The sequence below is a fragment of the Nelumbo nucifera genome, chromosome 2 (genome assembly GCF_055504915.1).
Source record: "Nelumbo nucifera cultivar China Antique chromosome 2, China Antique-T2T, whole genome shotgun sequence".
Lineage (NCBI taxonomy): Eukaryota > Viridiplantae > Streptophyta > Magnoliopsida > Proteales > Nelumbonaceae > Nelumbo > Nelumbo nucifera.
In genome coordinates this window covers 106,044,626-106,062,252 of record NC_142650.1, presented here as the reverse complement: position 1 = coordinate 106,062,252, position 17,627 = coordinate 106,044,626, and the positions used below count along the sequence as shown (strand labels likewise).

At 39.4% G+C, this 17,627-nt stretch overlaps 1 protein-coding gene across 6 annotated transcripts in view; it reads right to left on the bottom strand.

Annotated features, from left to right (window-relative positions):
- LOC104603492 (alkaline ceramidase-like) overlaps positions 1–17,627 on the bottom strand; it is a 47,351-nt gene that overhangs the window by 8,192 nt on the left and 21,532 nt on the right. For all 6 annotated transcript variants that reach the window (XM_010267542.3, XM_010267543.3, XM_010267538.3 and 3 more), the window contains one exon: positions 10,288–10,586. In XM_010267542.3, coding sequence (XP_010265844.1) covers positions 10,288–10,541 — 254 coding nt within the window. In that variant the 5' untranslated portion in view covers positions 10,542–10,586. The remainder of the gene's footprint in view (positions 1–10,287; positions 10,587–17,627) is intronic.

The following is a 17,627-nucleotide window of genomic DNA, read 5'->3' as shown; positions in this document are numbered from 1 at the left end:
TTTAAAGAAAGTAACATCCATGGAGACATAGAATTTCCGAGAAACAGGATCAAAGCAACGATACCCCTTTTGAGTGAAAGAGTAACCAAGAAATATGCACGGGATAGCACGAGAATCCAATTTCTCACGGGTGGGAGACAGATTTTGGACAAAGCACCGACAACCAAATACACGAGGAGGGATAGAAAGAAGAGGGACCTTAGGGAAGAGAAGTTGATGCGGGGCTTTGTACTCTAACCAATGAGAGGGCATTCGGTTAATGAGGTATGTAGAACAAAGGACAGCCTCAAACCAAAATCGTTTGGGGACATTCATATGAAATAGTAAACCCCGAGCCACTTTAAGGAGGTGCCGGTTCTTCCGTTCAGCCACACCATTTTGTTGTGGTGTGCGGGCACAAGAGCTACGATGAAGTGAGCCATGTGAAGTAAAGAACTCCGCTGAAAGTTTTGGATAATTTTTGGCACTTCCTCCCGGGTTCGCATTGGATATACCCAAGTATGTCTAGAATAATCATCAATGAAGGCAATGAAGTACTTGTAGCCACTCTCAGAAGGTAAAGTAACAAGGCCCCATACATCAGAATGAACAATGTGAAAAGGAAACTCAGATTTACTATTTTTCTGAAGAAAATGAGTTCTACAATGCTTGCTTAACTGACACATTTGACAAAAGAAATCAGAAACGGACATTGACTTGCACAGTTCTGAGAATACAACTTTCAAGGACTCAAAAGACAAATGACCAAGACGACAATGCCATAAGTACATTTTACTCTTTCTGAACTGACTCATAGACTCTGTAACATGAAGACCAGCTGTATTCTCCAGCATGTAGAGTCCAACAACCATACGTTCCCTACCAATCGTCCTCCCCGAGGCCAGATCCTGAATCACACAATAAGAAGGGAAAAAGGTTACGGAACAGTTTAAGGAATTAGTAACATTACTAACTGAGAACAAATTCATGGGAAATTTTGGAACATGAAGAACATCAGGAAGTGTAAAACCAAGAGGAAGAGAGAGAGTTCCTTGACCAGCTATGGAAGTGTATGATCCATCAGCTAGTCTCACCTTGTCTCTTCTAGAAAGAGGGTGATAGGTTTGAAAGTAAGAGGACATACCAGTCATGTGTTTTGACGCTCCATAATCAATGATCCATGGAGAGTCAAGGTTGTGAGAAGCAACATGGAAAGCCGTGGCAGGGTTACCTGACGTGGATGCAAATGAGGTTGTGGGAGAAGCATCCATCTGACGAATTGCTCTACCATAGAGCTCTAGATGGTCACGGAAGGAGTTTACAATATCCTCCCTTGGGTCAGATCCAAAGATATGTGTTTGAGTCACAGTAGGAATGGGGGGCTGATTCTCCCGAGTAACCATGTTGGCCATGTGGTGTTTCTTTGTACCTTGCTGCCCGGACCTTTTATTCACATCTGAGCCTTGCTTCTTAGTCAGATCTTAAGCCCATTTTGGTTTCCCATGGAGATCCCAACAGGTATCTTTGGTGTGTTGGGGTTTCTGACAATTAGTGCACCACAATTTTTCCTTATCTTCTGTTTTTTTCTGGAGATCCCCTCTCCAGGAAGAAGATCCCACACTAGTAGAGACACCCCCTTTTGTTGCCAACACAATTGCATCCCCACCAGTGTTGTTCATCAAGTTCCTTCTACTCTCTTCAGATTGAACAAGAGCATAGACTTCCTAAATTGATGGAAGATCCTTAGAACTGAGAATTTATACTCTGATGGACTCATACATAGGATTTGGACCATGCAAGAAGGCAAAACACTCTTTGCTGTGAGACAAGTTTCTTGTACAGTTTGGCATCCTCATCACACTTCCAATCAACATTCTGGTAATGGTCCAATTCCTTCCAGACAGAGGTCAAGTCAGAGTAATATACTGATAAACTTCTCTCCCCCTGTCGACAAGTAGATGATGTTGCGTACAGTTGATAGATCTTGGCATAGTGTCGTAGTTCTGAATATGTGGATTTTGCTTGTTCCCATATCTTATTTGCAGTTTCAGCCCACATGAAGTTCTTTCTTATTTGTGGTTGCATGGAGACCAAGAGCCATGACATTACCATACTGTTCTCCTGATCCCATCTATCATGTTCAGCATTCCCAGAGGGTGGTTCTTTGATTCTTCCATTAATATAGCCTATTTTCCCCCTTGCAGTGATGTATAACTTGATCCCTCTTGACCATTCTAGGTAATTTAATCCATCAAGAGGAACAACAGCCATAGGGAATGATAGGTCGCCACCCCCACTCATTCCATCCAGCATTGTGGAGATTCCAGATGTGGCTGAATCTTCACTATTCATGATTTCAGGTTTAAGAGCACACAACACCCAAGGCACACTGCCTCACAGAGCTGCTACAGAAAAGGGATCTTATGTCCTTCAGTCCACAAAAGAAGAAACACTTGCTATTTCAGCATACAACTAGGTACTTCTGACCCATGGTTTCACAGAGAGCCAAGAACAAACACTGTTGCTGCAACACTTGGACTAGTCTGTATGACCTACAATTTTGTAGGAATTCAAAGAACAAACATACAAACACTGCAGTTGCAGTACATAACCAGGTCTGTATGACCTAGGTTTTACAATTTTCATACAACTCCTTAGTAGAAAGAAAGATACAAGGTGATAGTTCACCACACACCTAATCGGCTACACCAACTTCAGGGTAGCCAAATAGTCACTGAGATCAACAATGTAGCCGAATAGCAAGAACAGTCAATGGGAGAAAAAAAAACTTCAGTCCATCAACAATGTAGCCGAATAGTAGTAACACACAAGAGGAGAACACCACATTCGGATTTTTAGGGCACCATCAGTCCATCGAAGGGTGCAAGAAGAAAAACAACAAAAAAACAGCCTCAGTTGAATACCAGGGCACCCGAACAGTAGATGGACAGTACCTTCTTAAACGCCAGCCTCTCTGCAAACCAGAACATCCTCTTCGTACATCAAGTGACAACCTCTCTATAGTCGAGCAATCAAGGAAAACAGCATATGGGCTGGAAGATGAAAATACTCTGTACCAAAACTCTTTTCTGCGCTAGGAAGTTGAACAGTCAAGCCGACACCTTCTTCCTTCTTGAAGTCGAACATCAAGGATACAGCTTCTAGGAGATGAAGAGGCAACCTACTCGGCATTGGAGAATGACCTCAACTAATTTGTTTTCAGGCCTGGACGAACCCGCTCTGATACCATGTTGAACAAGAGAAGAGAGGAGGAAGAGAGGAAGAGAAGAGAAGAGAAGAAAGGAGACGCGAGAGGACTGAATGCCTCAAAAGAATGCTTCAGGCGAGAGAAGCAGTTGTTATTTATACTATACTGGTCGTACAACATAAAAGAATGGAAAATTACAGAAATACCCCTGCAGTATTAAACCTGTGTACAACAACATCTGTCAACAGGCATATCATTTCATAATGACTTTTTTGTAAGCATCTTTTCATAATTATTATCTAAACAAAGATATATTTTCACTCAGCATTTACATTGGGTTTGGTGTAAAGGAATTCATAGAAAAGAAAATTAAACAAAAAGGGAAAAAGAAAAGAGAAGAAAGATTTTTTAAGGGTAGAGTGGGGCCAGTTTTGCTTCCGCGTTTTTTTCCAAGTAAATGGTGATAATTTTATCAGTGAAATAAGTACACAAGGCCATATAAGTAGTACTTATCAGTGAAATAAGTACATAGAGTGGGGCCAGTGTTGCTCCTACACCTAGCTTATTTGTAGCCATCAAAAAATATTAACAATAAAGCAAGAACTTTTTTTTGAATAAGGTAAAGTACTTTTATTAGAAAAAAGAAAGACAAAGTATACAAGATTGTAGTGAACTGGTTAAAAGAGGACAATTCCAAGCTCTGGAACTACAACAATGAAAAGAGGAATTTTAAGTGGCTGAGTAAGCACATGGAAGTTAGTTGTACATGGGCAAAGAGCAGTGCAAACTCATTGGCAGATAGTTTAGCTAGGCAAGGGGTGAACAGAAACTCTATTTTTTGGGCTGTTTTGTAATTGATTTATGGTTTGGGTGTACATTGATGTATTAGGGAGTTGAGATTTTTTAGCTCCTTAACTATGTACTTTCTCAATCTTGAATAAAATTCACTGTTATTGATCAAAAAAAAAGACAAAGTATACAAGACATATACAAAAGGAGAGAGACTTTCCTCATAAAGGCTTCTCTTGCAAACACGCCTGTCTATTTCCTTTCAGTATTTCAGATCCCAACCAAAATCAGATCACAGATCGAAAAGCTCCAAAGAGACTTCCTATGGGAAGGTGGAGAAGATAGAAAAAGGCATTTAGAAAATTGGAGTCAGGTTTGCAAGCCAAAAGAGGCTGGAGGGTTGGGAATCGGACACCTAAAAGAGAAGAACAATGCCCTACTCGGAAAATGGCTGTGGAGATTCCCCATTGAATCGAACTCCCTATGGGCAGTTATCATCACCAGCAAGTATGGGTTAAATGCCAACGGTTGGGACTGCAATCTTCGCTCAAACCGGCTAGTCTCCTCAGCCCCTTGGAAAGGTATAACCTCCACTCATAACCTCTTCTTTTCTTTCACAAGATTTAGGGTGGGTAATGGAAATAGAATAAAATTCTGGACTGATCTGTGATGGAGTGATTCCACCTTGGAAGACTCCTATCCTAGGATTAACAGCCTTACCCTAAACAAAGATGCAACCATTTCCCAGTGCCTCCCCTATTCCTCCAATGAAAGCAACACTAACTTGAGCCTCAGATGACCCTTAAGGGAACCGGAGATAAGCGAGTTAGCTGACCTCCTCCTCTCCCTCAAAGAAATTTACATTTCCCCAAACTCCCAAGATTCCAGAATCTGGAAACCACATCCAGGAGGTGAGTTCTCGTCTAAGACTTTTTTCGAAGCTCAGGTAGCATAAAACCGAGACTGTGGCTTCCCCTTCAAGAAAATCTGGTGCAAGCTTGTCCCCTCAAGAGTGAGGTTCTTCGTATGGGAGGCGTGTCTGATTCGAGTTAACACTTGCAAGTTACTTCAGAAGAAGAACCTTGGAAGGCTTTATATCTCCCCCCATGTTTGTATCCTCTGTTTTTGTGAGGGTGAGACAGCTGATCACCTCTTCATACACTGCTAGGTAACCAGAAACATCTGGAACTACTTCCTTCAGCTAGCTGGGTATAGTTGGGTGGCTCCCAATCACCTTCAGGATTGGATTTCTCAATGGCATGGAAGAGGCCTGAGCAAGAGAGGGAAGGCTTACTGGTTGATAGTGCTTCAAGCAGTACTCTGGGGAATCTGGGAGGAAAGGAACAATCGTCTGTTCGAAAACAAGGCAAAATCTAAGGGTGAGCTGCTCAATCACATTGTTTATCACTGTAATCAGTGGGCTTCCAGCTCAAAAGAGTTCAAAGGAGTCAATATCAATGACCTCAACAGGAATGTGGTCCACTTTCTGCACTCCTCCCCATACACTCCTCACACCCATAGAGTCCCCTCAACAAGAAGGGCAAGAACTTGGACTCTAAATTTTGATGGAAGTGCCCTGGGTAACCCTGGAGTTGCCAGTATAGGGGGAATCCTAAGAGATGAAAATGGACTCGTTTGCTGGGTTTACAGTTGACCGATTGGATTAGCTGACTCTACAAAGGCTGAAGCATTAGCAGCTCTAACAGGGATTCGCCTAGTCAACAAACTGGGTATTCAGAACTTCTCCATCGAAGGCGACTCAGCAAACACCATAAAATGGTAAGGACAACAGGAAGCTGGACTGTGGAGACTTAGTCACTTCTTATCAGAGGCAAGAGATCTATTGGCTCTTATGAATGCTTCTCTGTACTGGACTCCAAGGGAGTTAAATGCTACTGCAGATGGTTTAGCAAAACTAGGTGCTAATTTGGAGTCCCTTGTATTGTGACAAATTTCCTCCTGTATAACTCTCAGGGGTCTGTTCCATGTTATGTATCTGCACACCTCCTTGTGTACCTCTTTCTCTTTTGAATGAAATCAGTTAACTTTTCTCAAAAAAAAAGGAGAGAGACAAGCAGACCCCAAACCGCTCTGATGAGCGGGCCTGCGGTCACAAGTGCAAAACTAAACAAGGCAACATCCAAACACAAAGACCTTGGCTAAACTGTCTAAAAGGGGCTCGCTTACTCGAGCCCCATCACTAATGGACTCTCCTTTGGACGTAGTGCTTGTCAAAGGAGTTTGCAAGGGAATCGTTGTTTGAATGGGCCTCATAACCGCCACCGCCACAAGGCCTTTGATTACCTAAAATCGATGCCAAATGGAGCTCAAAGGAACTAGCCCTTGAGAGAAGGTCGCGTTTTTGTCTCCAAAACAAGCCGAGCCCAACCCAGCTCATGAGCCTGATTGCTAGGTAGAGAAGCAACTATGATCAGGTTGACCCATAAGGGTCTAACCCAGGTTGGAAGACGAAACTTGAAAATTCCCCACTTACCGAAATACCACAAGGGACTTTTGAAAATTGAGGAAACTACCCCGTCTTGTCCATAGGCGGCACAAGTTCTTCGAAACTCCGGTAACCTTGACTCTGATGGCACTTCCAGCAAGATTCTCTCCGGCGCTGGCAATAGCAACAGATTCCCGCTTGTCATTTTGGAGTGGTTATGAACACCATCCATCACTTCAGAGAATAGTGACACCTACTCTGCTTAAAACTCCCTGTCCCATTCACACGCGGCAGCAGCCGCTTCTTTCTGCAACGATTTCTTTTACAGTCTATTCTTGAAATTGGCATCTGCAAACCCACCCCCAACGAAATGCTCACCACTAACCCCATAACCCACCACACTCCAGAACAGGGGGTTGCTTCCTCCTGAAGTCAGTCAAAGCAGGCGTTCGCTAGTTGGACTCCAAATTACAACAGCACAATGGTTTGTTCACCAACAAGATCTCAAGGTCCTCGATCGCAATCTGCAGTAAATATTTAATACCTCTCACAATTAGTTCTGTGGTTTTAGGAATATCCCGTACCACCTTGCTCCATACCAAAAGACGAAGTGAATCGAGGTTTTCCTAGGCGAGGTTTTTTGGGTCTACAGTGATGAAACCCCCGACTGCATCGCCAACTTCTTTGAACGCTTTCAGGCACCAGGTTGAGAGAGCAACACCAAAGACATCCACCACTTACCGAAGCCACTACTCTGCTTTTCCAAACAGCCTATCAGACTCCAGGGTTACGAGGAAAAGCACATTCCATTTAGGAAGTGGTTTCGTGAATGAAGGGCTCCACATGCTTCTTCCTCCGAAGCAAAAATGACAAGCCATTTGTTTCCTTCAAGTCATCTCAATGACGGATTCTGCAAATGTCACCTCCTCACTCAACGAACAACCATCTAAGAACGCATGATCAGACATCTGCGCAAGAACTCCTCGTGTTCCCAAACCCCTTGGTTAGCCGCAACAACCTTTATCAATCGACCAAGCACTCGTACTGAAGTGAGCCCTTCCTCAAAAATGCCAAAATCTACCATCTCTCAAGTGTTCGACCAACCTCTGAAAAAAAAAATTTCTTTTATCTTCTTTAGATAAAAGAAAATTTTCTTTGATCTTTAACCAATGTAGAACTCTCAACTCTCATTTTTACCAAGTCAATTAGGCCCTCTTTAGATTTTAACTACACTTGAGAAGATTCTCATGTTTCATTCTTCCCATATCATCCATAAGATGGATACTCTCATGCATCTCTATGGTATTGCTCACATCCCTCTTTTAGTCTTCAGGGAGAAGAAAGTTAGCTGAAATAAGGATTCAATATTATCTGGAGAGTTCCACCTCACACCCAATAAAGAAAAGAAACATTCTCAAATGTTGCTAATAGCCTAATAAAAGAGCAAGAGATTAGCAAGTGGATTGTTCATTCACCACTTGTCATGCAAACAATTCAAATATGGGTGAAAAGTGCCCAAGTAGGCCTTCTTCCTCAAAGGAGCTCACATCTATTGATATTATAGCTCCAAACAAAAAGCCCTTATGTTAGGGGGTATGAGATCCAACCATATTGCTTTAACCAAAAAGGACGAAGAACACTAATGAAATAAGGACAAGGCTTCAAAAATAGGAGCACGAAAAAATGACCAAGTTTATCTATACCTCAAATCCTAACTTTATTTATGTCTAAAATACCCCATATAATGTTTGAATAAGTTCAAAGGCCTCCAAAATTTCAACGTCTGTAAGGACCCTCTTGAAATCAAAATTCCAAGAGGGTGGTAAGCCCAAGGATGAAATGGGATAATTATTATACAAGGAGATACCGAGATAGAATATAACCTTGGGAATCTATTCCTCAATAGAGATTAGAGAGTCATCCCACCAAAAGTAGTCCCAAAAATGAACCCAAAGAGCTCTCCCAAGATCATATCTAACAACTTACAAATACTGTGAACAGTGATTTAAAAGACACGCCTCAGGCGCGCCTAGGCACATAGGCGAGGCGCATTTTAGGGTATGTGCCTCGCCTAGGTCCTAAGCGCAGCCTTTTCAAAAGGTGCACGCCCGATGCACCTTGTGCCTCAGCCTAGGCACACGCCTTTGGAAAATTTAATGCTCTTTTGCTTTATTTGAACATAGCGGCCAGTACCGGAGCTCCAAGAACCCCCTATTTGCTAATGTTGTTCACTCATTCATCCTAATAAAATATTTTTCTTAAAAAGCAATTAGAATTATAAATTCATTATTTTTTGTGTGAGAACTAAGAAATTAACACCTAACATGAACTTGTTCGAGCTTGCCTCGAGGGGCATGGCACAAAGGCGGTTCGTAGAATCAGGAACGTAGTATGTTTTACATTACATTAGCTACTTGAAGTAATGCAATTGAGTGAAAAAAGAGATTAGAGGTTTTACATGCTTGAAAATGTTTTATATGTTTGATTTTATTTTTAAATTCTCATTTGAATATGCTTTACATCTTATGTTTATGTATTTTAATTTTAGATAATAGGTTTTTTAAAACACTTATTTTAAAATTTAAGTTTATAGTTTTTATTAATATTATGTTTAATATTTTTTTATTTTTTTGAAATTTTTTTTTGTATTTTTGCGCCTTGCTTCAAAAAGGCGTGCGCCTCGCCTTGCGCCTCAGGCACAAATTGACCCCTGCACCTTTTTTGTGCCTTGCGCTTTTAAAACACTGACTGTGAAGAATTGAATAGAATGCTTTACAAGGAGAATCAACATTGTTTTTGGGGCCAACTAGTATCCCACCATATGTTTGTATCCCATGGATATTTCTTAATAGTTTACCAAAATCAAAAGAGAATATCCATGACCATTTGCCCAAGGAGACATTTCAAAAAGAGAATATCCCGTAGTATTCCAATTAAAAGATGGTACTTTTTTTGATAGATTAAATATCATATTTCCATTAAATCAGAAAGAAATTACATAATCAGTCCCTTGGGAAGGCGCGAGATGCTGCCTCTCCAAACATGAAGCACATAAAATCTTAGAACACAGAATCTAAAGCAAAATGTACATGGTACTTTTTTAAACCACCCAACTCTTGTAAAAAATTCCTCTAAATCCTTTTTACTACTTAGTAACCTTGCTGGACACAAAAAAGACTGAAAAGAAATACACTGGGAGATTTGAAAAGGTGGATTTAATGAGGGAAATTCTACCACCAAGAGAAACATTTATCTTCCACTCTCTCCATTGTTTACCTCTGCTTTCTCCATCTTTTGGAGAGAAAATAAAAGAGGTCAAAGAGCAAACTTACCTTCCTATTTTGTCATAATTTTCTTTTCCTTTGATTTTCAATGTCAAGTGAACCAAGGAAAGTCACTTTCTTTTCTGTTTTTCTTTTCTTTTTTTTTCCACTTTCTTTGCAACCAAAAACTTAAAGAACAAAGATAGAAAGAAAATAAAACAAAACAAACATGCACAGGATATAAGGTCAGGTTACAAAACACAAGCATGCATTGCTAAAAATCCAAAATTTATCCACCATAACCCAACCATAAGGAACAAAAGATTAGCCAGCCCAGATTTTACTTTCTCTTCAATTGCTTTTCTAACTAACCCTAATGAAGAAAATTATGAGCAAGGAGCCCCAAATAAATTAGGAAGTAAAGATGACCAGAAGGAAGATGACAATTACATTAAAACCATTGAATCTAACTTAGAGATTTAAATTAGAAAAAATAAAATAACATTTTAAAAAACTTGGTCTAAGGACCATTTTATCATGCTGGGAAAGAAGTTAATAAAAAGGAAAACCAGTAAGAGATGGCATAGCAGAAAGAAACTTACACATGCTGTAGTGTTGCATGGAATAACATGCTCCCAATGGCAAGTATCATATTAGATATGTGAAGTACACTAAATCTCTTCTCAAATCGTTGTCTCAAGGCATTTATAAGCCCAATGAGTGCCAAAAGAATGGTTGGAATATTTGATATAGTGTTATAGAATTCTGCAATGTAGGAAGAATGGACATAATTTTTCTCACACCAGTCTGTGGTGGATGTAACAGGACCCCAGAAGCTTGATACTTTAGTTGACATTCTCAAATGTATATGCTCTGAAGTTGACAAATACAAATACTCTGCCTGCAGAAAACAATGTAAAGTCATTGCTTGCATCACCAACTAATAACTTTGTATTGCTATCACTCAATAAATGGAAAAAACAATTACAAAATAGACCAACCTTAGAGTTAATACAAACTTGACAGTACAAAGTAGTAAAACACAAAAATGATAAAAGTGGTATATCAATGCATCTTTTCTATTATACTAATCAACAGATAAAAACAAATACCAACCTTAGAGTTCAAGTCAGACTTTATCCCAACTATTTGGGGTCGGAAAGTAGTAATTTGTGTGTAATAATTAAGGCAAATAAATAGCCTTAACTACATTAATACGGAGGACTTGTTTAACACATCGGACCATTTTACAAGTACAATCCTCTCCCAACTTGTGGAGATAGTTTCTGGTTTGACAAATGAACTTGTCCAAACTCCAAATGTAGTGTACCCGGTACCATTTTGAGAGCAGATGAAGATGAGGCATCAGGCATGCACTAGCATCCACGGAGGAACCTGAGCACCTTGACGCTTAATATTTAGGTTTGCCCTTGGATTAAAGAAAAAAAAAGCCATTACCCAATGTTGGTCCCAGTTATCTGGGGTGTTGGGAGGGTGGACTGGATATAGTCGCTCTTATCAGACTCAAACTTGCATTCTCATGGTTATCAAACCAAGGTTTTACCATTACACCAAGCAATAGCCCCTAGGTTTGCCCCAAGATAGAAACCTGAAAGTCACTTTCCTTTTTTTTGGAAGGGGGTGTATATACAGAGATAGTGATGGCTGAATTGTAATTTTGCTTTCTTGTTGTACCATTACTTTTCTATTCTTTTTACCTTGTACATTACTTAGTGTATTACAAGGACAGAAGTGTCCTTTTACATCTTTTAATATAAATAGCGTCTTCTTGGTGTGGTTGGCACATTAGACACAACCCCCAAATCTGCTGTGTTCTTGTTGTACCATTACTTTTCTATTCTTTTTACCTTGTACATTACTTGGTGTATTACAAGGACAGAAGTATCCTTTTACATCTTTTAATATAAATAGCATCTTCTTGGTGTGGTTGGCACATTAGACACAACCCCCAAATCTGCTGTGTTCTCTCTTGTACGAACTGCACTAACATGGTATCAGAGCAGCTTTAGTGTGGGAATTAGTTTGGTGAACCAAGACTAACAATCAAGTTACTGTTCACGGTTACCATTCACGTTACTGTTCACGGTTACCATTAACGTTACTGTTCACGCAAGGTCTATTCATGTGGGGTTCATTTTATTTGGATTTGATCTCAGACTTTGTTCTCTTATATTCAGCATCAAGCTGGGTCTATTTCTCAACCTATTTGGACTGGCATATCCTTCTTTCTTGGACTGTTCTGATGAAGACAAGAAATCTGGATTTTCTGGACTGGGATGCCACTCAGGTCAGTTTTTCGGGGTTTTCTTTCAAAAAATTGATCCGTTTGCTCTAAAAATTTAGATCTGGTGTCGCCCTAGGCTGTTCCTACAGCCATAGAAATTTGGTGAAGATTGGAGTTGGTTTGCTAGGGTTTTGATCCCTCCCTTTGTTCGGTTCGTCTGTGAACCTTCCTGTTTTGGACTGTGAACATATTTCTTTTTCTATTTTCAGACTGTTGGAGACTATTTTCTTCATCTTTTCCCTTACTATGGCATCTGAAAGAGGTGATGTTCTTCCTATTAAGATCAATGGAACCAACTATGCCTATGCAATAGCTAGAAGTGGAAGGTGACTCCAAACTGGTAATCGGCTGGATGAAAGGAAGAAGTTAGGTGCATGGACTTACAGGCAACCGTTAAGGGAAATATTGTACTTAGCAAAGGAGTTAAGGGTATAGTTTAAGTGGGTAAGAAGATCAGAAAATGGAATCGTCGATGCTCTAGCAAAGCAAGGAGTAAATAGGGGGGCTTTAATTTGGGCTTGCTTGTAAACTGTTTATGACTTGGTCTCTTTAGCTATCCTTTGGGTGGTGACAGCTGTACTTTTTTAATCTTCTTAATGAAATTTACCGTTTCCTATAAAAAAAAGGGAACCAACTATGCCTTATGGAAGCTCCATTTTTAGTTTTATGTTAAGGCAAGGGGTTGTGGGGCTATATTGATGGATCCACAACTGTGCCTGAGTGACTGATGCAAAAGGGCTGTAGGCTTGGAAGATTAATAATGCCCATATTGCATCCTGGATTCTAAGTTTAGTCACCACTGATGTTGCTATCCCTATGAGGGATCTCCAGACAGCCAAGGAGATGTATGATATCTCGAAAAGCTTTATCAACAGTCCAACATCTCACGACAATATCCGATTGAAACTAAGTTATTTCCTACAGCCAGGGTGAAAGAAAAATTCAAGAATATTATGCGGGGTTCATCAATCTTTGGGAAGAGTATGAGCTTATTCACATGGGTGAAATGTCCTCAACTTCCTGTATCAAAACTTTGAAGGAACATTTTGACAAAAGGAAAGTAATGCACTTTTTCATACATCTCTGACCTGAGTATGAAGTAATAAGATCAAGCATTTTATGTAGAGACACTGTACCATAACTTGATACTATTTTGGGTGAATTACTCAGAGGGGAAACCAGGATAATCACTTCAAGAATGATACAGTAGAGGTTGTATTTTTAGAAACAGGTAAGTCCAAACCAAAGGACTTATCCAGTGTGCAGTGTTACAAGTGCAAAAAATTTGGTCATGTGATATCCCATTGTAAGAAAAAAATACGCACTTACTACAAGAAATTTGGCCACATTTTTACTGAATGCCCCACAAGATCACCTAAAGGAAACCAATCTAGTGGGAAAAAGAGACATCACAAGGCATATCAAACTTCAGTTGAGGGATCAGATGATACATCATCCTCCACATCTCAGACCAAAAATGACACTGCAAATGTTATGACTAAAGAAAAGATTCGGAAGTTGATGTCCTCGGAAATCTCCTCTGCATTTTCTGCTTTTGGTTTGTCTAGTAAGTATGCCTACTATTGTGCCTCTCTTAGTCATCTCTAGATAATAGATTCTAGTGCTTCCAGTCATATGATGGGAGCTACATGCGATCAGCCATCCTATCCTCTTCCTTCTAGCAAACACATTGTTACAGCCAATGGTGAGCAACTTGATATTTCTAGCTGTAATTATCTCACCTTATCTACCTCTTGCTCTTCCCCTATCAAGTTACCACAGACGTTATTTATTCCTAGACTTGCAATAAATTTAATATCAGCTGGTCTAACTTGTTGAACATGGTCACACTGTCACCTTCTCACCTAATGGTTGTTTGATACAGGACCAACACACTAGAGAGGGGAAGGGGGAGTAGCGTAGACCGGGATGGCTATTCACTCTAGAATTTGAGAAGAGACCTACTTCTCTAGCAACTAGTTCTTCTTGTTTATTTTCTACTACTTCCTTATCTTGTAATAATGATTGGAATATTTGGCATCGTTAGTTCGGCAATCCTTTTGCAAAGAAACTTGATTTACTTATTTCATCTGAATGTTTACCATTATCTTCTTCTGTTTCTTGTTGTCATTCCATTAAGCATGATGATCAACGTGACCCACTGGGTGAAAACATCGTTATTCAACACACAGCAACAGTTGACATCATTAGAGGATGGCAGAATATCGGGGCCTCATAGACTACCAGGGGTGGCATAGTGTTTGGTTTCTCTTGTATAGATATATTCATTATTTTTTTTGATAAATATATATTCATTATTTTTTATAATCAATAAAATTCATAGTTACTAATCACGAGAGAGAGAGAGAGAGACTCACCCACAACAAGAAACAATATCAACATTGGTCAATCACCTCCAGCTCCTAACATCAGCAAAGAAACTGATAGGCATTGGCATAAGACTGATGTAATCCAAAGCTGGATTGCAAGACTAGTAACAAATTTAAGGAAAACTGGATTTGTTTGTGAATGGCTTTCAAAGCTGAAGATTAATTTGTGGCTGGAATAAATTTAAATGAGGAAGAATTGAGTGCAAAAGTGGAATCCTTAGGTTGCCCTATTTCAGCTTGGTCAATTACCTAGGTATGCCTTTGGGAGAGAACCCTTGAAAAAGTAGGTTCTAGGCATCAATAGTAGAAAGATGTGCTAAACGACTGGCAGCATGGAAGAGAAATTACATTAGAAAACTTACCAGTCAACTACCTCTCAATCTTTAGGACGCCATAGAGGGAGGTGCTGGAAGTAGAGAAAATTATGAGGAACTTTGTGTGCATAGGTAATATATGGAAGAAGAATTTGGCCTTGTTGGGTAAGTGGTTGCGGAGATGGCCATTGGAGAGGGAAAAACTATGGCATGAAAGGGGAAAGTATACATGGGCAAGAAAGTAATGGTTGGGATGCTGGTGTATCTTAGCAGGCTACTTTCACTTCTCCGTAGAAAGCCATACATGGAATTCTTGTTCAGTTTCTAAGCCTTACTAGGTAAGATGCATGTACTAGAGATAAGGTTTAGTTATGGGAAATTAGTAATTCTACTCTTAAAGACCTTTTTCCCTCTTTGTATTCCCTTGTTTAAAAATGAACCTATCCAATGATTTCCTCCTTCATCTTGACTACTATTAGTTGTGACTTGGGATTTAGAAGAAACCCAAGGGATCATGAGTTTGATCAGGTTGCTTTGCTCGTGAAACTGTCCAATGATTAGTTTGGACCCTTCCTTACCTGACTTTAGGGTTTGGATGCCTCACCTCAAAGGTGTTTTCTCTTGTGCTTCCTTCTCTTCTTCATGCTCAGCCTCCTCTCGCTCTTCTTTCCCTTCTAAAGAAGTCTAGTCCAAACCCCACCCACCCAAGGTTAGTGCTCTTTGCTAGGAAGCCTCTCATGAAAAGTTAATTACATTGAACACTTTGCGAAAAAGAAGGCCTCTTTTTGCTTATCCCCTAATTGGTGTACCCTTTGTAAAGCTATTGGTGAGAGCTGTTACCACTTGTTTATTTCTTGTCCAGTGGTTGCAAGCCTTTGGGAAAAATTATTTATACTTTTTGGGCGTAGTTGGTCACCACATCTAGCAGGTTAGTGGTCTCTTTAACCCAACTACCTTTAGCTGGTCTAAGCGGAGGAATAGAATCTTCTGGAGATGTGCGAAAGTTGCATTGATTTGGACCATTTAGGAAGAAAGAAATGCTAGAATCTTCGATGATAAACAAAAGAGGATGGAGGTTATTTGGGAATGTTTCATTTTTTTTTATCATATTTGGGAATGTTTCATTAGTAAAGCTATACATTCGGCTAAAACCGTAAATCTTTTTTTGCAATTCTCCTTTGATGATATCTGGTGAAACTGGGGAGCTGTAGAAAATTGTTTAGAAGCTAAGGTTAAGCCTAATCCAGCCTAGGACCCTCCTACAGAAGAGCTCATAAAACTAAACTTTGCAGCAACCTTGGAAATCTAGGGCCATCAGGGATACAGGGTGTGTTTGGGGATGTGAAAGGGAATATAATTGTTTAATATTCAGGCCCAACTGAATGGGGGGACTCTATCTTTGTTGAGTTTCAAGCAGTATTGCAAGGGGTGCAGTTTCCAAGACAGATGAATGTGGACAGAGTGATAATTTTGGGGGACTCTAAGATGGTAGTTAGGTAGCTGACAGATCCGGACAATGTTATATGGACCTACAAGTGTTATCTTCGCAGGAAATAAGAAGGAAAGGAGAAGAGAGGAAGAAGAAGAGAAGAGAAGAGGAAGAGAAGAGTAAAACAACAATATGTGTCAAAACTTCAAAATTTTGAGCTGTCAACTCCCACTAGAATAATTATTCATAATTTTCGTAAGAAAAATATAAAGTTCATGTTCAAGTATAGAAAATCAACATATCCATGAGAGAAGAATGAAATAAAAGAAAATTGAAAAAAAAAATGTAGGGACTGAACCCAGGAAAATAAGAAAAGAAAAAGTAGTAGAAGATAGTAAAAGAAAAAGTAGTAAAAGATAGTAAAAGAAGAAAATGTGTTGATTAGACAAAATTTTAAGTTCTACCATACTTATTGGTTCACGTTTTGAAGTCTTTGAGGGTTCAATACAGCATTTAGCAATGTTTGTGTTGGTTAAACCCAAACAAATAAGAAAATAATAAAAAGAAACTAGTATATAAACACAAAATATGAATATTTTAGTTTATTAATGTTTATTTTATAATTATAATCTCAAAAAAAAACAAAGAATAAAAAAGTATTTTATAATAGAAAGTACAAAACTGCTGGTGTTTAGGTGAGGCAAGCCTCTAAGGGCACCTTGTCGCCTAGGCATCACCTTGACAACTATGCTAACAGTCGGAAGTAGATACAAACAGACAAAACAAACAGATTTTATAGAAACAACTAAAAGGAAAGAAAGAAAACTACATCTAAACCAAGATGAAACTAGGAAGAGATGAGGAGTGTGGTTGATGCTTACAGAGGACAGAGCTCAGCTGGTCCTGATGAAAAATATGAACGACAAACAAGGAGAATTTCTGGGTGTTGAGTCTGTGGTTGGAAGCTGCAAAACCCACCAAGGCACCAACTAAAAAAAAGTTGGACAGGTTGTGATCCCTATGTTCTTTGTAGTGGTTGTTTTTGTTTGTTAAATTTTTTCTTTTTCCTTTTTTGGTTTTCTTTCTCAAACACAACACACACACATGCTCTGTCTCTTTTTTTCTTGGGTCTTCTTTCTCACTAGGAACCAGGGAGGAAAAAAAAAACTGTCTCCTCACCAGTTGAACGGAGAAGAGAATGTGAGCAGGAAAGGGTGAGGATTCTTGGAAGTATCGGTACACTATCCACGAAGTGACATTGTGCATGGTCAATGCTGTTCAAACTTAATCAGATATTACCAAAGAGACATTGAGTCTCAATTTGTCAAGTATATATTATTTTTAATTTATGGCCAAGATTGATAATTAAACCGACTTTTATAATGAGTTAAAAAATTAAAAAGAAATATCAAGCAAGACTTCAATTCTAGATTTTAAGAGAAACCTTATTTGTGATATACAAGGAATATTTCATGGTGAAAGATTTGTGAAATCATTGCACATA